At 44.3% G+C, this 11,376-nt stretch overlaps 1 protein-coding gene and 10 non-coding genes across 12 annotated transcripts; 6 read left to right on the forward strand and 5 right to left on the reverse strand.

Annotated features, from left to right (window-relative positions):
- Positions 1-238: 238 nt before the first annotated feature.
- Positions 239-310, reverse strand: trnaw-cca (transfer RNA tryptophan (anticodon CCA)). The gene has a single exon. It is a non-coding gene; the product is annotated as a tRNA-Trp (tRNA).
- A 142-nt stretch (positions 311-452) lies between these two features.
- Positions 453-524, reverse strand: trnaw-cca (transfer RNA tryptophan (anticodon CCA)). Its single transcript has one exon. It is a non-coding gene; the product is annotated as a tRNA-Trp (tRNA).
- Positions 525-666: 142 nt separating this feature from the next.
- trnaw-cca (transfer RNA tryptophan (anticodon CCA)) lies at positions 667-738 on the reverse strand. The gene has a single exon. It is a non-coding gene; the product is annotated as a tRNA-Trp (tRNA).
- Positions 739-880: 142 nt separating this feature from the next.
- On the reverse strand, positions 881-952 carry trnaw-cca (transfer RNA tryptophan (anticodon CCA)). Its single transcript has one exon. It is a non-coding gene; the product is annotated as a tRNA-Trp (tRNA).
- A 626-nt stretch (positions 953-1,578) lies between these two features.
- On the forward strand, positions 1,579-1,650 carry trnaw-cca (transfer RNA tryptophan (anticodon CCA)). The gene has a single exon. It is a non-coding gene; the product is annotated as a tRNA-Trp (tRNA).
- A 575-nt stretch (positions 1,651-2,225) lies between these two features.
- On the forward strand, positions 2,226-2,297 carry trnar-ccu (transfer RNA arginine (anticodon CCU)). The gene has a single exon. It is a non-coding gene; the product is annotated as a tRNA-Arg (tRNA).
- A 568-nt stretch (positions 2,298-2,865) lies between these two features.
- Positions 2,866-2,937, forward strand: trnaw-cca (transfer RNA tryptophan (anticodon CCA)). The gene has a single exon. It is a non-coding gene; the product is annotated as a tRNA-Trp (tRNA).
- A 142-nt stretch (positions 2,938-3,079) lies between these two features.
- Positions 3,080-3,151, forward strand: trnaw-cca (transfer RNA tryptophan (anticodon CCA)). The gene has a single exon. It is a non-coding gene; the product is annotated as a tRNA-Trp (tRNA).
- Positions 3,152-3,495: 344 nt separating this feature from the next.
- On the forward strand, positions 3,496-3,567 carry trnaw-cca (transfer RNA tryptophan (anticodon CCA)). Its single transcript has one exon. It is a non-coding gene; the product is annotated as a tRNA-Trp (tRNA).
- A 352-nt stretch (positions 3,568-3,919) lies between these two features.
- trnaw-cca (transfer RNA tryptophan (anticodon CCA)) lies at positions 3,920-3,991 on the forward strand. The gene has a single exon. It is a non-coding gene; the product is annotated as a tRNA-Trp (tRNA).
- Positions 3,992-4,269: 278 nt separating this feature from the next.
- dclre1c (DNA cross-link repair 1C, PSO2 homolog (S. cerevisiae)) lies at positions 4,270-11,129 on the reverse strand. Of its 2 annotated transcripts, none has more exons than XM_060049586.1 (15): positions 10,376-11,129; positions 10,185-10,236; positions 9,960-10,044; positions 9,688-9,747; positions 9,325-9,380; positions 9,095-9,196; positions 8,735-8,807; positions 8,411-8,551; positions 8,145-8,246; positions 7,807-7,946; positions 7,245-7,299; positions 6,741-6,829; positions 6,420-6,517; positions 6,182-6,271; positions 4,270-5,963 (listed from the first exon to the last, which is right to left on the reverse strand). In XM_060049586.1, the coding sequence occupies exons 1-15, from the start codon at positions 10,482-10,484 to the stop codon at positions 5,092-5,094; spliced, it is 2,124 nt and encodes a 707-aa protein (XP_059905569.1). In that variant the 5' UTR covers positions 10,485-11,129; the 3' UTR covers positions 4,270-5,091. The 2 variants fall into 2 exon arrangements, with proteins under 2 accessions (XP_059905569.1, XP_059905570.1); XM_060049587.1 differs by having other exon boundaries at positions 10,326-10,452.
- Between the last annotated feature and the right edge of the window lie 247 nt (positions 11,130-11,376).

Here is an 11,376-nt window from a genome sequence, read left to right on the forward strand (position 1 = left end):
CATTTGCCACAACGTGTTCTGTAAATCAGCTGACCCTGACGTGATTTGAACTCGCAACCATCTGATCTGGAGTCAGACGCGCTACCGTTACGCCACAAGGCTGTTAAGAATGCACAATAAGACCACTTACATCGCGTTATTTATTGCCAGTAGATCGTGTCAGATTAGTGGAAAATTATACTTTCACGGCAAAAAACTCTTTGATCAAGACTTACGGACCGTCTAATAAAAACAACCCTGACCCTGACGTGATTTGAACACGCAACCTTCTGATCTGGAGTCAGACGCGCTACCGTTGCGCCACAAGGCCGAATGTTTGCATCTATACAAGCTTGAAACAACGGCATCAGTTACAGCTAGTGAGCCTCAGAATACAGCAAAAAAATAATAACATTTGGGAAATTATTCCCATTTTGAGAACCCGTCTGCCACAATGTGTTCAACAAATCTGCTGACCCTGACGTGATTTGAACACGCAACCTACTGATCTGGAGTCAGACGCACTACCGTTGCGCCACAAGGCCGATTGTTTGCTTCTATACAAGCTTGAAAGAACGGCATCAGTTACAGCTAGTTAGCCTCAGAATACAGCAAAAAAATAATAACATTTGAGAAATTATTCCCAATTTGAGAACCTGTCTGCCACTATGTGTTCTACAAAACTCCTGACCCTGACGTGATTTGAACACGCAACCTTCAGATCTGGAGTCAGACGCGCTACCGTTGCGCCACAAGGACGATGGTTTTCTTCTATACAAGCTTGAAAGAACGGCATCAGTTACAGCTAGTGAGCCTCAGAATACAGCAAAAAAATAATAACATATGAGAAATTATTCCCATTTTGAGAACCCGACTGCCACAATATGTTCTACAAATCTGCTGACCCTGACGTGATATGAACACGCAACCTTCCGATCTGGAGTCAGACGCGCTACCGTTGCGCCACAAGGTCTGAAATACTGCTCATCAAGAGCACTGAGATGAAGTTATTTATTGCCAGTGGATATTATGCAAATATTGGAATATTATAGTTTCACGGCAGAAACTCTTAGATCATGACTTAAAGAATGACTACTATAGAAATAACTGACCCTGACGTCTGAGGCTCACTAGCTGTAACTGATGCCGTTATTTCAAGCTTGTGTTTAAGGAGAGAGAGTTTGCATGCATGTGGCGCAACGGTAGCGCGTCTGACTCCAGATCAGAAGGTTGCGTGTTCAAATCACGTCAGGGTCAGGTATTTCTATAGTAGTTATTCCTTAAGTCATGATCTAAGAGTTTCTGCCGTGAAACTATAATATTCCAATATTTGCATAATATCTACTGGCAATAAATAACTTCATCTCAGTGCTCTTGATGAGCAGTATTTCAGACCTTGTGGTGCAACGGTAGAGCGTCTTACTCTAGATCAGAAGGTTGCGTGTTGTAATCACGTCAAGTTCAGGCAATTCTCCAGTAGTCGTTCTTTAAGTCATGATCTAAGAGTTTTTGCCGTGAAACTATAATATTACAATTATCAGACACTATCTACTGGCAATAAAGAAGGTAATGTCAGTGGTCTTGAAGTGCAGTATTTCAGACCTTGTGGCGCAACGGTAGCGCGTCTGACTCCAGATCAGAAGGTTGCGTGTTCAAATCACGTCAGGGTCAGCAGATTTGTAGAATACATTGTTGCAGACGGGTTCTCAAAATGGGAATAATTTCTCATGTGTTATTATTTTTTTGCTGTATTCTGAGGCTCACTAGCTGTAACTGATGCCGTTCTTTCAAGCTTGTATAGAAGCAAACAATCAGCCTTGTGGGGCAACGGTAGCTCGTCTGACTCCAGATCAGAAGGTTGCGTGTTCAAATCACGTGCGGCTCAGCATTTTTGTAGAACACATTGTGGCCGACGGGTTCTCAAAATGGGAATAATTTCGCAAATGTTATTATTTTTTTGCTGTATTCTGAGGCTCACTTGCTGTAAGTGATGCGCTTCTTTCAAACTTGTATAGAAGTAAACAATCGGCCATGTGGTGCAAGGGTAGGGCGTCTGACTCCAGATCAGAAGGTTGCGTGTTCAAATCACGTCAGGGTCAGGGTCAGGGTCAGGGTTGTCTATATTAGACGGTCCGTAAGTCTTGATCAAAGAGTTTTTGCCGTGAAAGTATAATTTTCCACTAATCTGACACGATCTACTGGCAATAAATAACATAATGTAAGTGGACTTATTGCGCATTCTTTAAGGCCTTGTGGCGCAACGGTAGCGTGTCTGACTCCTGATCAGAAGGTTGAGTGTTCAAATCACGTCTGGGTCAGCTGATTTACAGAACACATTGTGGCAAATGGGTTCTCAAAATGGAAATAATTTCTCTGGTGTTATTAACATTTTGCTGTATTCTGAGGCTCACTAGCTGCAACTGATGCTGTTATTTCATGCTTGTGTATAAGCATACTAGCGGCCTTGTGGCGCAACGGTGGCGAGTCTGACGCCATATCAGTAGGTTGCGTGTTCAAATCACGTCAGGGTCAGGTATTTCCATAGTAGTCATTCTTCAAGTCATTCTTTAAGTCATGATCGAAGAGTTTCTTCCGTGAAACGATAATATTCCAATATTTGCATAATATCTACTGGCAATAAATAACTTCATCTCAGTGCTCTTGATGAGCAGTATTTCAGACCTTGTGGCGCAACGGTAGAGCGTCTTACTCTAGATCAGAAGGTTGCGTGTTGTAATTACGTCAAGTTCAGGCAATTCTCCAGTAGTCATTCTTTAAGTCATGATCTAAGAGTTTCTGCCGTGAAACTATAATATTACAATTATCAGACACTTTCTACTGGCAATAAAGATGGTAATGTCAGTGGTCTTGAAGTGCAGTATTTCAGACCTTGTGGCGCAACGGTAGCGCGTCTGACTCCAGATCAGAAGGTTGCGTGTTCAAATCACGTCAGGGTCAGTAGATTTGTAGAATACATTGTGGCAGACGGGTTCTCAAAATTGGAATAATTTCATATATGTTATTATTTTTTTGCTGTATTCTGAGGCTCACTAGCTGTAACTGATGCCGTTCTTTCAAGCTTGTATAGAAGCAAACAATCGGCCTTGTGGCGCAACGGTAGCTCGTCTGACTCCAGATCAGAAGGTTGCGTGTTCAAATCACGTCAGGGTCAGGGTTGTCGTTATTAGATGGTCCGTAAGTCTTGATCAAAGATTTTTTGCCGTGAAAGTATAATTTTCCACTAATCTGACACGATCTACTGGCAATAAATAACATAATGTAAGTGGACTTATTGCGCATTCTTTAAGGCCTTGTGGCGCAACGGTGTCTGACTCCAGATCAGAAGGTTGAGTGTTCAAATCACGTCTGGGTCAGCTGATTTACAGAACACATTGTGGCAAATGGGTTCTCAAAATGGAAATAATTTCTCTGGTGTTATTAACATTTTGCTGTATTCTGAGGCTCACTAGCTGCAACTGATGCTGTTATTTCATGCTTGTGTATAAGCATACTACCGGCCTTGTGGCGCAACGGTAGCGCGTCTGACTCCAGATCAGAAGGTTGCGTGTTCAAATCACGTCAGGGTCAGGTATTTCTATAGTAGTCATTCTTTAAGTCATGATCTAAGAGTTTCTTCCGTGAAACTATAATATTCCAATATTTGCATAATATCTACTGGCAATAAATAACTTCATCTCAGTGCTCTTGATGAGCAGTATTTCAGACCTTGTGGCGCAACGGTAGAGCGTCTTACTCTAGATCAGAAGGTTGCGTGTTGTAATCACGTCAAGTTCAGGCAATTCTCCAGTAGTCATTCTTTAAGTCATGATCTAAGAGTTACTGCCGTGAAACTATAATATTCCAATTATCAGACACTATCTACTGGCAATAAATTAGGTAATGTCAGTGGTCTTTTTAATGTCAGTGGTCCAGTATTTCAGACCTTGTGGCGCAACGGTAGTGCGTCTGACTCCAGATCAGAAGGTTGCGTGTTCAAATCACGTCAGGGTCAGCTGATGTACAGAACACATTGTGGCAAATGGGTTCTCAAAATGGGAATAATTTCTCTGGTGTTATTAACAATTTGCTGTATTCTGAGGCTCACTAGCTGTAACTGATGCCGTTATTTCAAGCTTGTGTATATGCAAACAACCGGCCTTGTGGCGCAACGGTAGCGCGTCTGACTCCAGATCAGAAGGTTCCACGGCAGAGTTTCTGCCGTGGAACTATAATATTACAATTATCAGACACTATCTACTGGCGATAAAGAAGGTAATGTCAGTGGTCTTAAAGAGCTGTATTTCAGACCTTGAATAAGTTAGACAAGACAAATTAAGAACAAAAAGAAAAACATTCACATGACTTAAAAGATAGTCAGACGGTGCCATCCTACACACACACACACACACGCACACGCACACGCACACACACACACACGCACACACATTGCAGGTCTTACCCCGAACTGTCATTTTGAGGTGGCAGGGAGTTCGGTGTATCAAGCAGGTGCACCAACACTACAGATTGAAGGGAGCCATTTAGATGGAGTTGCAGCCATATGTTAAGCTGCATTTGCAATCAGGTTCAGAGATCAACGGCAGTGAAAGTCAAACACCAAAGAAGGACCACTAAATTGCTGCAACATGGATGGTTTGACAGATTAAGGTTATTCCTGAAATGTACCGAATCATTTAGTGCTTCATATGGGTGCAAAGCATACGTAATCAAATATTACCCACTAGATTTCTGGGGTTTCCAGGTAAACTGAATAGGGTTACAATGTTGGCAACAAGTGTGAATGTATGCGTGTCTTATTAAGTGTAACATGAACATTGGATGAGACCCTTTGGTCCTCAGTGTATCCTTCCCCTGTCTATCTGTGTGAGTGTGCGTGTGCATTTCTCATTTTGGACCCAACCAGACACTATACAACATGGAGGTTTAATACTGAGGTCTAACACCGTCGAGGCATAGCTTTGACATTTGAATGAGCTATTCAGAAAAACTCCTACGCTTATAAAAGCCTAACTCGAGTGCGGTGAGGAGCCACGCGGTGACATCGCCTCAAAATGAGGCGATGGCACCTCGAACCCTCCCAAATGGAACGCCAAATCACATTGAACCCTGACTTCCTTTCCTGAAGACGGCCACTTCCTCCCCGGAGGCCAATGTCCTGTAGAGCGCAGAGAGCTCTTCCTGTTTGGGCGCTTGGGACTCTGGCGTGCACGGGATGTCAAAGTCCGACGACGCTTGAGAGTCTGGCAATTCCGCCCGCTCCCCCGTCTGCACGCTCCGGCTGTCTCCCATCTCCCTCGGAGACCCGCAATTGGTCGATGGACGGACCCCTGCCCTGCCCTCCTCCTCCTGCTGCTGTGGCTTGGATAGGAGGATCAAGGTGTCGGGCAAAGGCGCCGTGCCGCGGTCCGGTCCGACGGGATGGATCGGTGACTTGGGCCGGCGATTGAGGGGAACCGGTGCCCCTCTTCCCGCGCCGTCGACGGCTTCGTCGGCGCTCTCGGCGTCGCTGAAGAGCTCCGGGGTCTGCGAGCCGGTCAGCCTGGAGGGGGAGGACGAGCTCCGAGCCGAGCAGCAGGACTGGGAGAGGCTGGTGAGGCTGCCCTGGCTGTCGGGCAGCGCGTCCGCCGTGAAGAAGTCGTCCCACTTCGGACGCGGCGGGCCCGCGGCTCGGTCCACAGCCCCGACTCCGCCCTTCCCCTCCGCGACTCCCGTCGTCCGCCGTTCATCTCCCACCTCCTCGTCCGCCTCCTTTCCGGACTCTGCTTCGAGGGCGGGATTAGTCACCGTCTCCCCGTCGTCCCCCGCCTCCTCTTCCTCCTCCTCCACCTCGTCGCCGTCCTCTTCGTCGTTGGACTCGGTGCAGTCTATGTAGCCGAGCGTGGAGAGGGAGGCCGTGGCGGCGTGGTCGTTCAGGGGAAACGGTTCCTCTGCTACAGGGATGTCCCTCAAAGTGCTCCCCTCCTTCACTGGAATATAAGTGAACAACAAGCAGGTCATTAAAAACCAGGGCAGTACCAACTTAAATTTAAAACACAGACAATGTTCGCAAGGGCCAACATTTTTGGTATAAAACTATAGAGGAGAATAGACTGTATAATATACATTAAAGAATAGATGAATAACATAATCAACCCAAAAAAAATATTAATAACTTGGTAGCAGTTGAATATAAAAGATCCCTCACCATGGTCCTTCTCTTCCTGGTTCAGTGCCATCTTCTTCCTCATTGGGGCTAAATTCGAACCCTCAAACAGCCCGTCACCGCTGTCAGAATCTACGGATCACACACAAAATGTTGATCCCAAAAATTAAACAAAGAGCTAATTTGGGAGGGCAAAATAATAACCCACCACTGAATGGGTGACAATGGATGCGTATGGTTTTAGGGTGTAGGTGTGTGTGTGTGTGTGAGCAGGTCTCACCGTACACAGGTTTCTCTGCCCGGGTGCGTTTCAGCTCTCCTAGGGGTCTGTATAAGAACACTGCTTGCAACGCCTGGTTCCTGCAGAGGGGCCTCAACCTGGACCCAAGTGGATACACGTCGCAACGTTCATTTATCCACCATTTTGAAATACTTAAAGAAAAAATACGGAAAAATGTGATCTGGGCGCATCAGGTCAAAGAGAATATACATAATATTGAATACATTCAATTACTTAATTGGAATGCAAACGTCTGAATTATTTTCTTAGAATATTTTGACAAATTCTCTACGTTTTGTAATAGAAAACAGCTGGACTCACAAATCGGTGACTTCTCCTAGGGTGCGTCCGAGAGGTATCACACTGGGATAGATGTTGATTGGCTGGAGGTAAGCCAGGAAGTCCTTGAGCTGCGTGATGGAGAGACTAGTCTTTACACTGCACTTGAATGGAGTAATACACGATACATTAACTGCAATGTCATTCCTGGGTCTTATAGTGACAGTGGTGTATTGCAGATTAGTTCATATGAACAAATGACTTGGCTTGTACTTGCCAAGTCACCATCTCTAGTGGCCACTTATGTACTGGGAAAATTCTATGGGAGTGTATTAAGTGTGAGTAATTCCATTCATTCTGAATAAAGCATTACAAACAATAAAATTAATCTTCAAATAAGATCATAGGATCAAATAGGACATACATATTATTGAAAATGTGAAGTCACAACAGTTATTCGCCAAAAACAACTGCTCTGAACACAGTGTTTTTACATCTTGTACACTAATAGTAGTAATGTAATATATGTTAACATCGTTATAGTACCTCAGAGTAGGACGAGTGGAAGCTGAAGCAAGCTCTGTAGGAACTGCCTCCCGTTCTGGAAAAACACAAACCAACATTGGTATTTCCTCAAATATTACCATTCCTTTTGAGAAGGAGATTTCCACAAATGCGTTGGCTGCAGTCAAAACCCAAAATAAGAAGTACTGTAACAAAGCATTTATTTTATGTGACCATTTTTGTGCATACTGGTAAATCAGTTGTATACAATCTTCTTACAGAGAGTTATGACCCATGGTCGAATGTTAGCGTGTTCTCAACACAAATAACTCTTTCTTTGTGTTGGTCCACCTATAGTTTCTTGGTTAATTCGTCATCTTTTGTGTTGTTAAGTTGAAATCTTTAGCAGGTGTAAGCTGCCTGTAATATGAAGGCCAGCGTGGAAATACCAGAGGCCAACTCCATCAATTTTGCCTGTGTGTCCATTGTAGTTCTGAGTCGTGTTATTTTGTAATCTATAAATGTACTAGCATCTTGGAAGCTGAGGTGGCAGTGGTCGTAACAGGAGAGAGAGAATGTGTGAGACTCCAAAGGGATCTCTTACTTGACGACGACGCTGTTGCTCTTCCTGCTCCTCTCTCCGAACCACATGGTGGACGGTTTGATGCTGATGATGTGAAGCGGTGTGCCGTCGGGGGCAACCGAGCCGCACGGCAACCGGTTGCCAGGCATAAAATCTTCCATCTGAACATGTACACCCAGACACATGGACAGTTTGTTTCCAGTTTGATGGCTGGGAGATGAAAGCAACTTAAATGTGGAAAGAGCATTTACATAATCCAATTCAAAGGGAACTAGGATTTTAAGGTGTGAGCTAGTCACTTCAGGCTAAACTGACTGGACAAACTATATGAGTGAGGACCCTGTGTGTGTGTGTGTGACCTTGGGGTAACGGCAGGCGTGGATCTGCACTCTTCGGTCCGTTGTCAGATAGCTCAGAATCTCGGGCATCTTCTTAAACATTTCCAGACAGTTCACGTGGATCTGCCGGACACACACACACACACACACACACACACACACACACACACACACACACACACACACACACACACACACACACACACACACACACACACACACGTCTGAAGGTCGAAGTGTATTATGTAAGTGTGGTTGTCTGTATTAAATGTGTGTTTGGTCGTTACCTGAGTATTGAACTCCTCTCCCAGGTTGGTAAACAGGTATTCGTATCCGTAAGCAGCTTTACAGTTGAGCCACACAACGTGGTAGGCACTCTTGCTGATCCAGTTACCGATCAGTTCTCGTATCCCACTCAAACAGGCCTCCTATTTCACACAAAGATGCACACGCACATACATATCGTCATCAATAAAATGCGACTATAAGTCCATTCCACGTACAGATTAAAACCCACCCAAACTCCTCAGCACTGATTTGATGATTCAGTTATTTTAACAAATGTCTTCATTATTTATGTGCATAACATAACATACTAACAGTTCACCTACCCGACTAGGAATCTGGTAGAAGCGGGGATCCATAAAGGTGGTGTCCAGATATACACTCTGGATGTCTTTCACCCTGCGTGCATACAGGAGCAGTATATGAAACACACTGAATAATGCACATAAAACACCTTCACAGGCACACATCCTAAACAGCAGTAGAGATCTACAGCCTGAAAAGGGAAATAGGCAGTTTCAATAAATAAATAAATAAATAGATTTAACGAGTCACTGAGCTGAGTTTGAATCAAATGTGTAGTGTCTGCTTTAGATACTGGCACCTGCAAAATCGTTATATTAAAAAAACGTTTGACGAGAGCGTTGCGAGCCTCGAGATTGAGGGCAGCTGTGTGGGGGTCCTACCTGGTCCCGGAGTGCAGCAGCTCTATGCGAGAGGCGTCCCCCTCGGCCAGCCGGAAGTCTCCCGTGTACAAAACGTTCCCCCTGGACCCTTCCAGCAGAAACCTACACCGACCAAGAAACACGGGTCACGGGTCAGCATTGAGTCGGAAGGCCACGCTGTGCTGCAATGCACCGTGTGTCAGTCAGGAGTCTGTCTTTGAGACTTGGAGATTCTGGAACGCTGATCTCACATGACAGAGCCCGGACAGTGGCCGGCGGTCAGGAGCGTCACCAGGAGGTCTTCCTTCTGGGAAGCACAGACGAGGAGGAGGAACACCAACGAAACACAGATAAGGAGACTGAAGCTTAACCTCCGACTCAGATGCTTGGAGGAAAATGGTCCCGTTTTGCTATTTTCTACTATAAAAAAAGGATTTGTGCATGCGAGGGAAAACTGTAGGCTGCTATTTTTTTGAAACCGCAACCAATTATTACCATTTGCATTGCGAAAAAACCTATTCCTGAGATTATTCATAAAAAGTGTTTTTTGTTGTATGTACGTACATGGATGTAAAAACATACATTCAATTTGTGTGTAAACTCTCTTGTTTTACCTCTCCTGATGCTTCGTCCACCAGGTAGATCTGAGTGGGGCTGTCCAGCTCCAAGGGAACCTACCACACAACACAGCCTGTCAAATACGGAGAAGGCCTATGTCTTTAAAGTAATGATTGACATACACAAAACCAACTCTAAATTCCTATACACACATAACTTTGTTTAAAGGACATGATGATGCAAAAGCCTATTTCATGCTTCTTATTCAATTGTCATCTCCCATGGAGGGCTAAAACAAGTGTGTGGCAGTGTGTGGGTGCTTGCTTACAATGCGCTCTTCCCAGAAGGCATATTTGGGATTGCTCAACAGAAGTTCTTTTGTAACAAATGAACAGTAGAGTTTGATAGTTCGACTGGAAGAGAGAAAACAAGGCATGTTATCAGATCACACGCAATGGCTGTTAAGTCCTCAAGAGAACAACGCGCATTTCTAAACCATAGTCAATTAGGTAAGCTACTTGGATACAGGCTGTTACATCTCCTCTCCCCTCACCTGAATTTAAGTTTCCTCTTTAAGAATGGCCCTTTAAGTCCTCTCATGTGATCTAATGGGGAGCATAACACAGCACAATAAAGAGACATTAACAATTGGGCAACAATTAGGCGATGAAAAGATACCAAGTTTCTTTATTACATTGGTCATCTGCGTGTTAGTTTTGCTGTCATGCCTAGAGAACCTCCCACCTTTGTGACAATGAGAGAGGAAATATGCCCGTGCATGTAAATTTTCCTTATCGAAGCGGTCAAGCGAAATGGTTGGATACTCCTTCATCCGACCCGCAAAAGAGCTCATGATTCTGACAATCGGAATGCTCTAATCAGTAAAGAATACAACGTCTAATCAGACGAGGAGCCCGCTTTGAAACCTCCCCCCAAAACATAGCTACTTCCTTGTTATGTGTCGTTTGACGGTCTAACCGGCAAGACCGCCCTCTAGCGGCAGATGAATGAAATGGCACGGTTCTCAGAGGGAGAGGAGTCAGGGCCACTCAGAACCACCTTCCTAGCAATCTCCATCAACCACCACATCCACACACGAGCATTTCTCCAATATATTGCAAGTAATTTTGAATGTTGTTGAAATGGTTTAAGAAACGGATTGCCTATCCAAACCTTCACAACGTCCTGCAAAGTTAACCAACCTATCTTTTGCTAATTTAATTTTCATTTATTTTAGCCGATTCATTCAGCACAAATGCTGAGCCCCATAGGAAAACACAGCGAGATAGCCAGCGCTGCTGTTCCACTGTGCAACATATTGAACTATATAGTAGTGATTCGTAATTGCACTATATCCTAAGCCAATCAGAGTGCTTTTTACATTATATAATCACGCACTGCCTAAGTCATCTATTTGACTTAGCGATTTCTTACGCTAAATACAAGATGAACCTTAAAATAGGGCAATTATGCTATGAGGCTAACGATATGTATCACGCTAATATCATGTGATGGTAACAGTAGGACGTGTTCCGCATCGACCCCTGGGGGGCGGGCACAAGAATATCACTTGACAGTTTTGAGCGTAGGGCCAGGCTAGTCTCCTACGTTAGTGAGAGAGATACCTTCCGTTAGTTCCGTTAGAAAATACAGGCAGGTGAGTAATTGCTTATTATACCTTAAATACCACATTTAACTTCACATGAGATAGGTAACATTATAAAGTCATATATTTTTAAGTACCA

The sequence above is a fragment of the Gadus macrocephalus genome, chromosome 4, assembly GCF_031168955.1.
Source record: "Gadus macrocephalus chromosome 4, ASM3116895v1".
NCBI lineage: Eukaryota > Metazoa > Chordata > Actinopteri > Gadiformes > Gadidae > Gadus > Gadus macrocephalus.

Bases quoted from the DNA above. Each gene is read 5' to 3' on its own strand.
- dclre1c (XM_060049586.1), bottom strand. From the start codon at position 10,484: ATGAGCTCTTTTGCGGGTCGGATGAAGGAGTATCCAACCATTTCGCTT. The intron at 8,247-8,410 runs GTAACGACCAAA...TGTGTCCGGCAG, and splicing joins GAGAGGAGTTCAATACTCAG to ATCCACGTGAACTGTCTGGA. The intron at 6,830-7,244 runs GTACTATAACGA...TCCATCACGCAG, and splicing joins TCCACTCGTCCTACTCTGAG to CTCAAGGACTTCCTGGCTTA.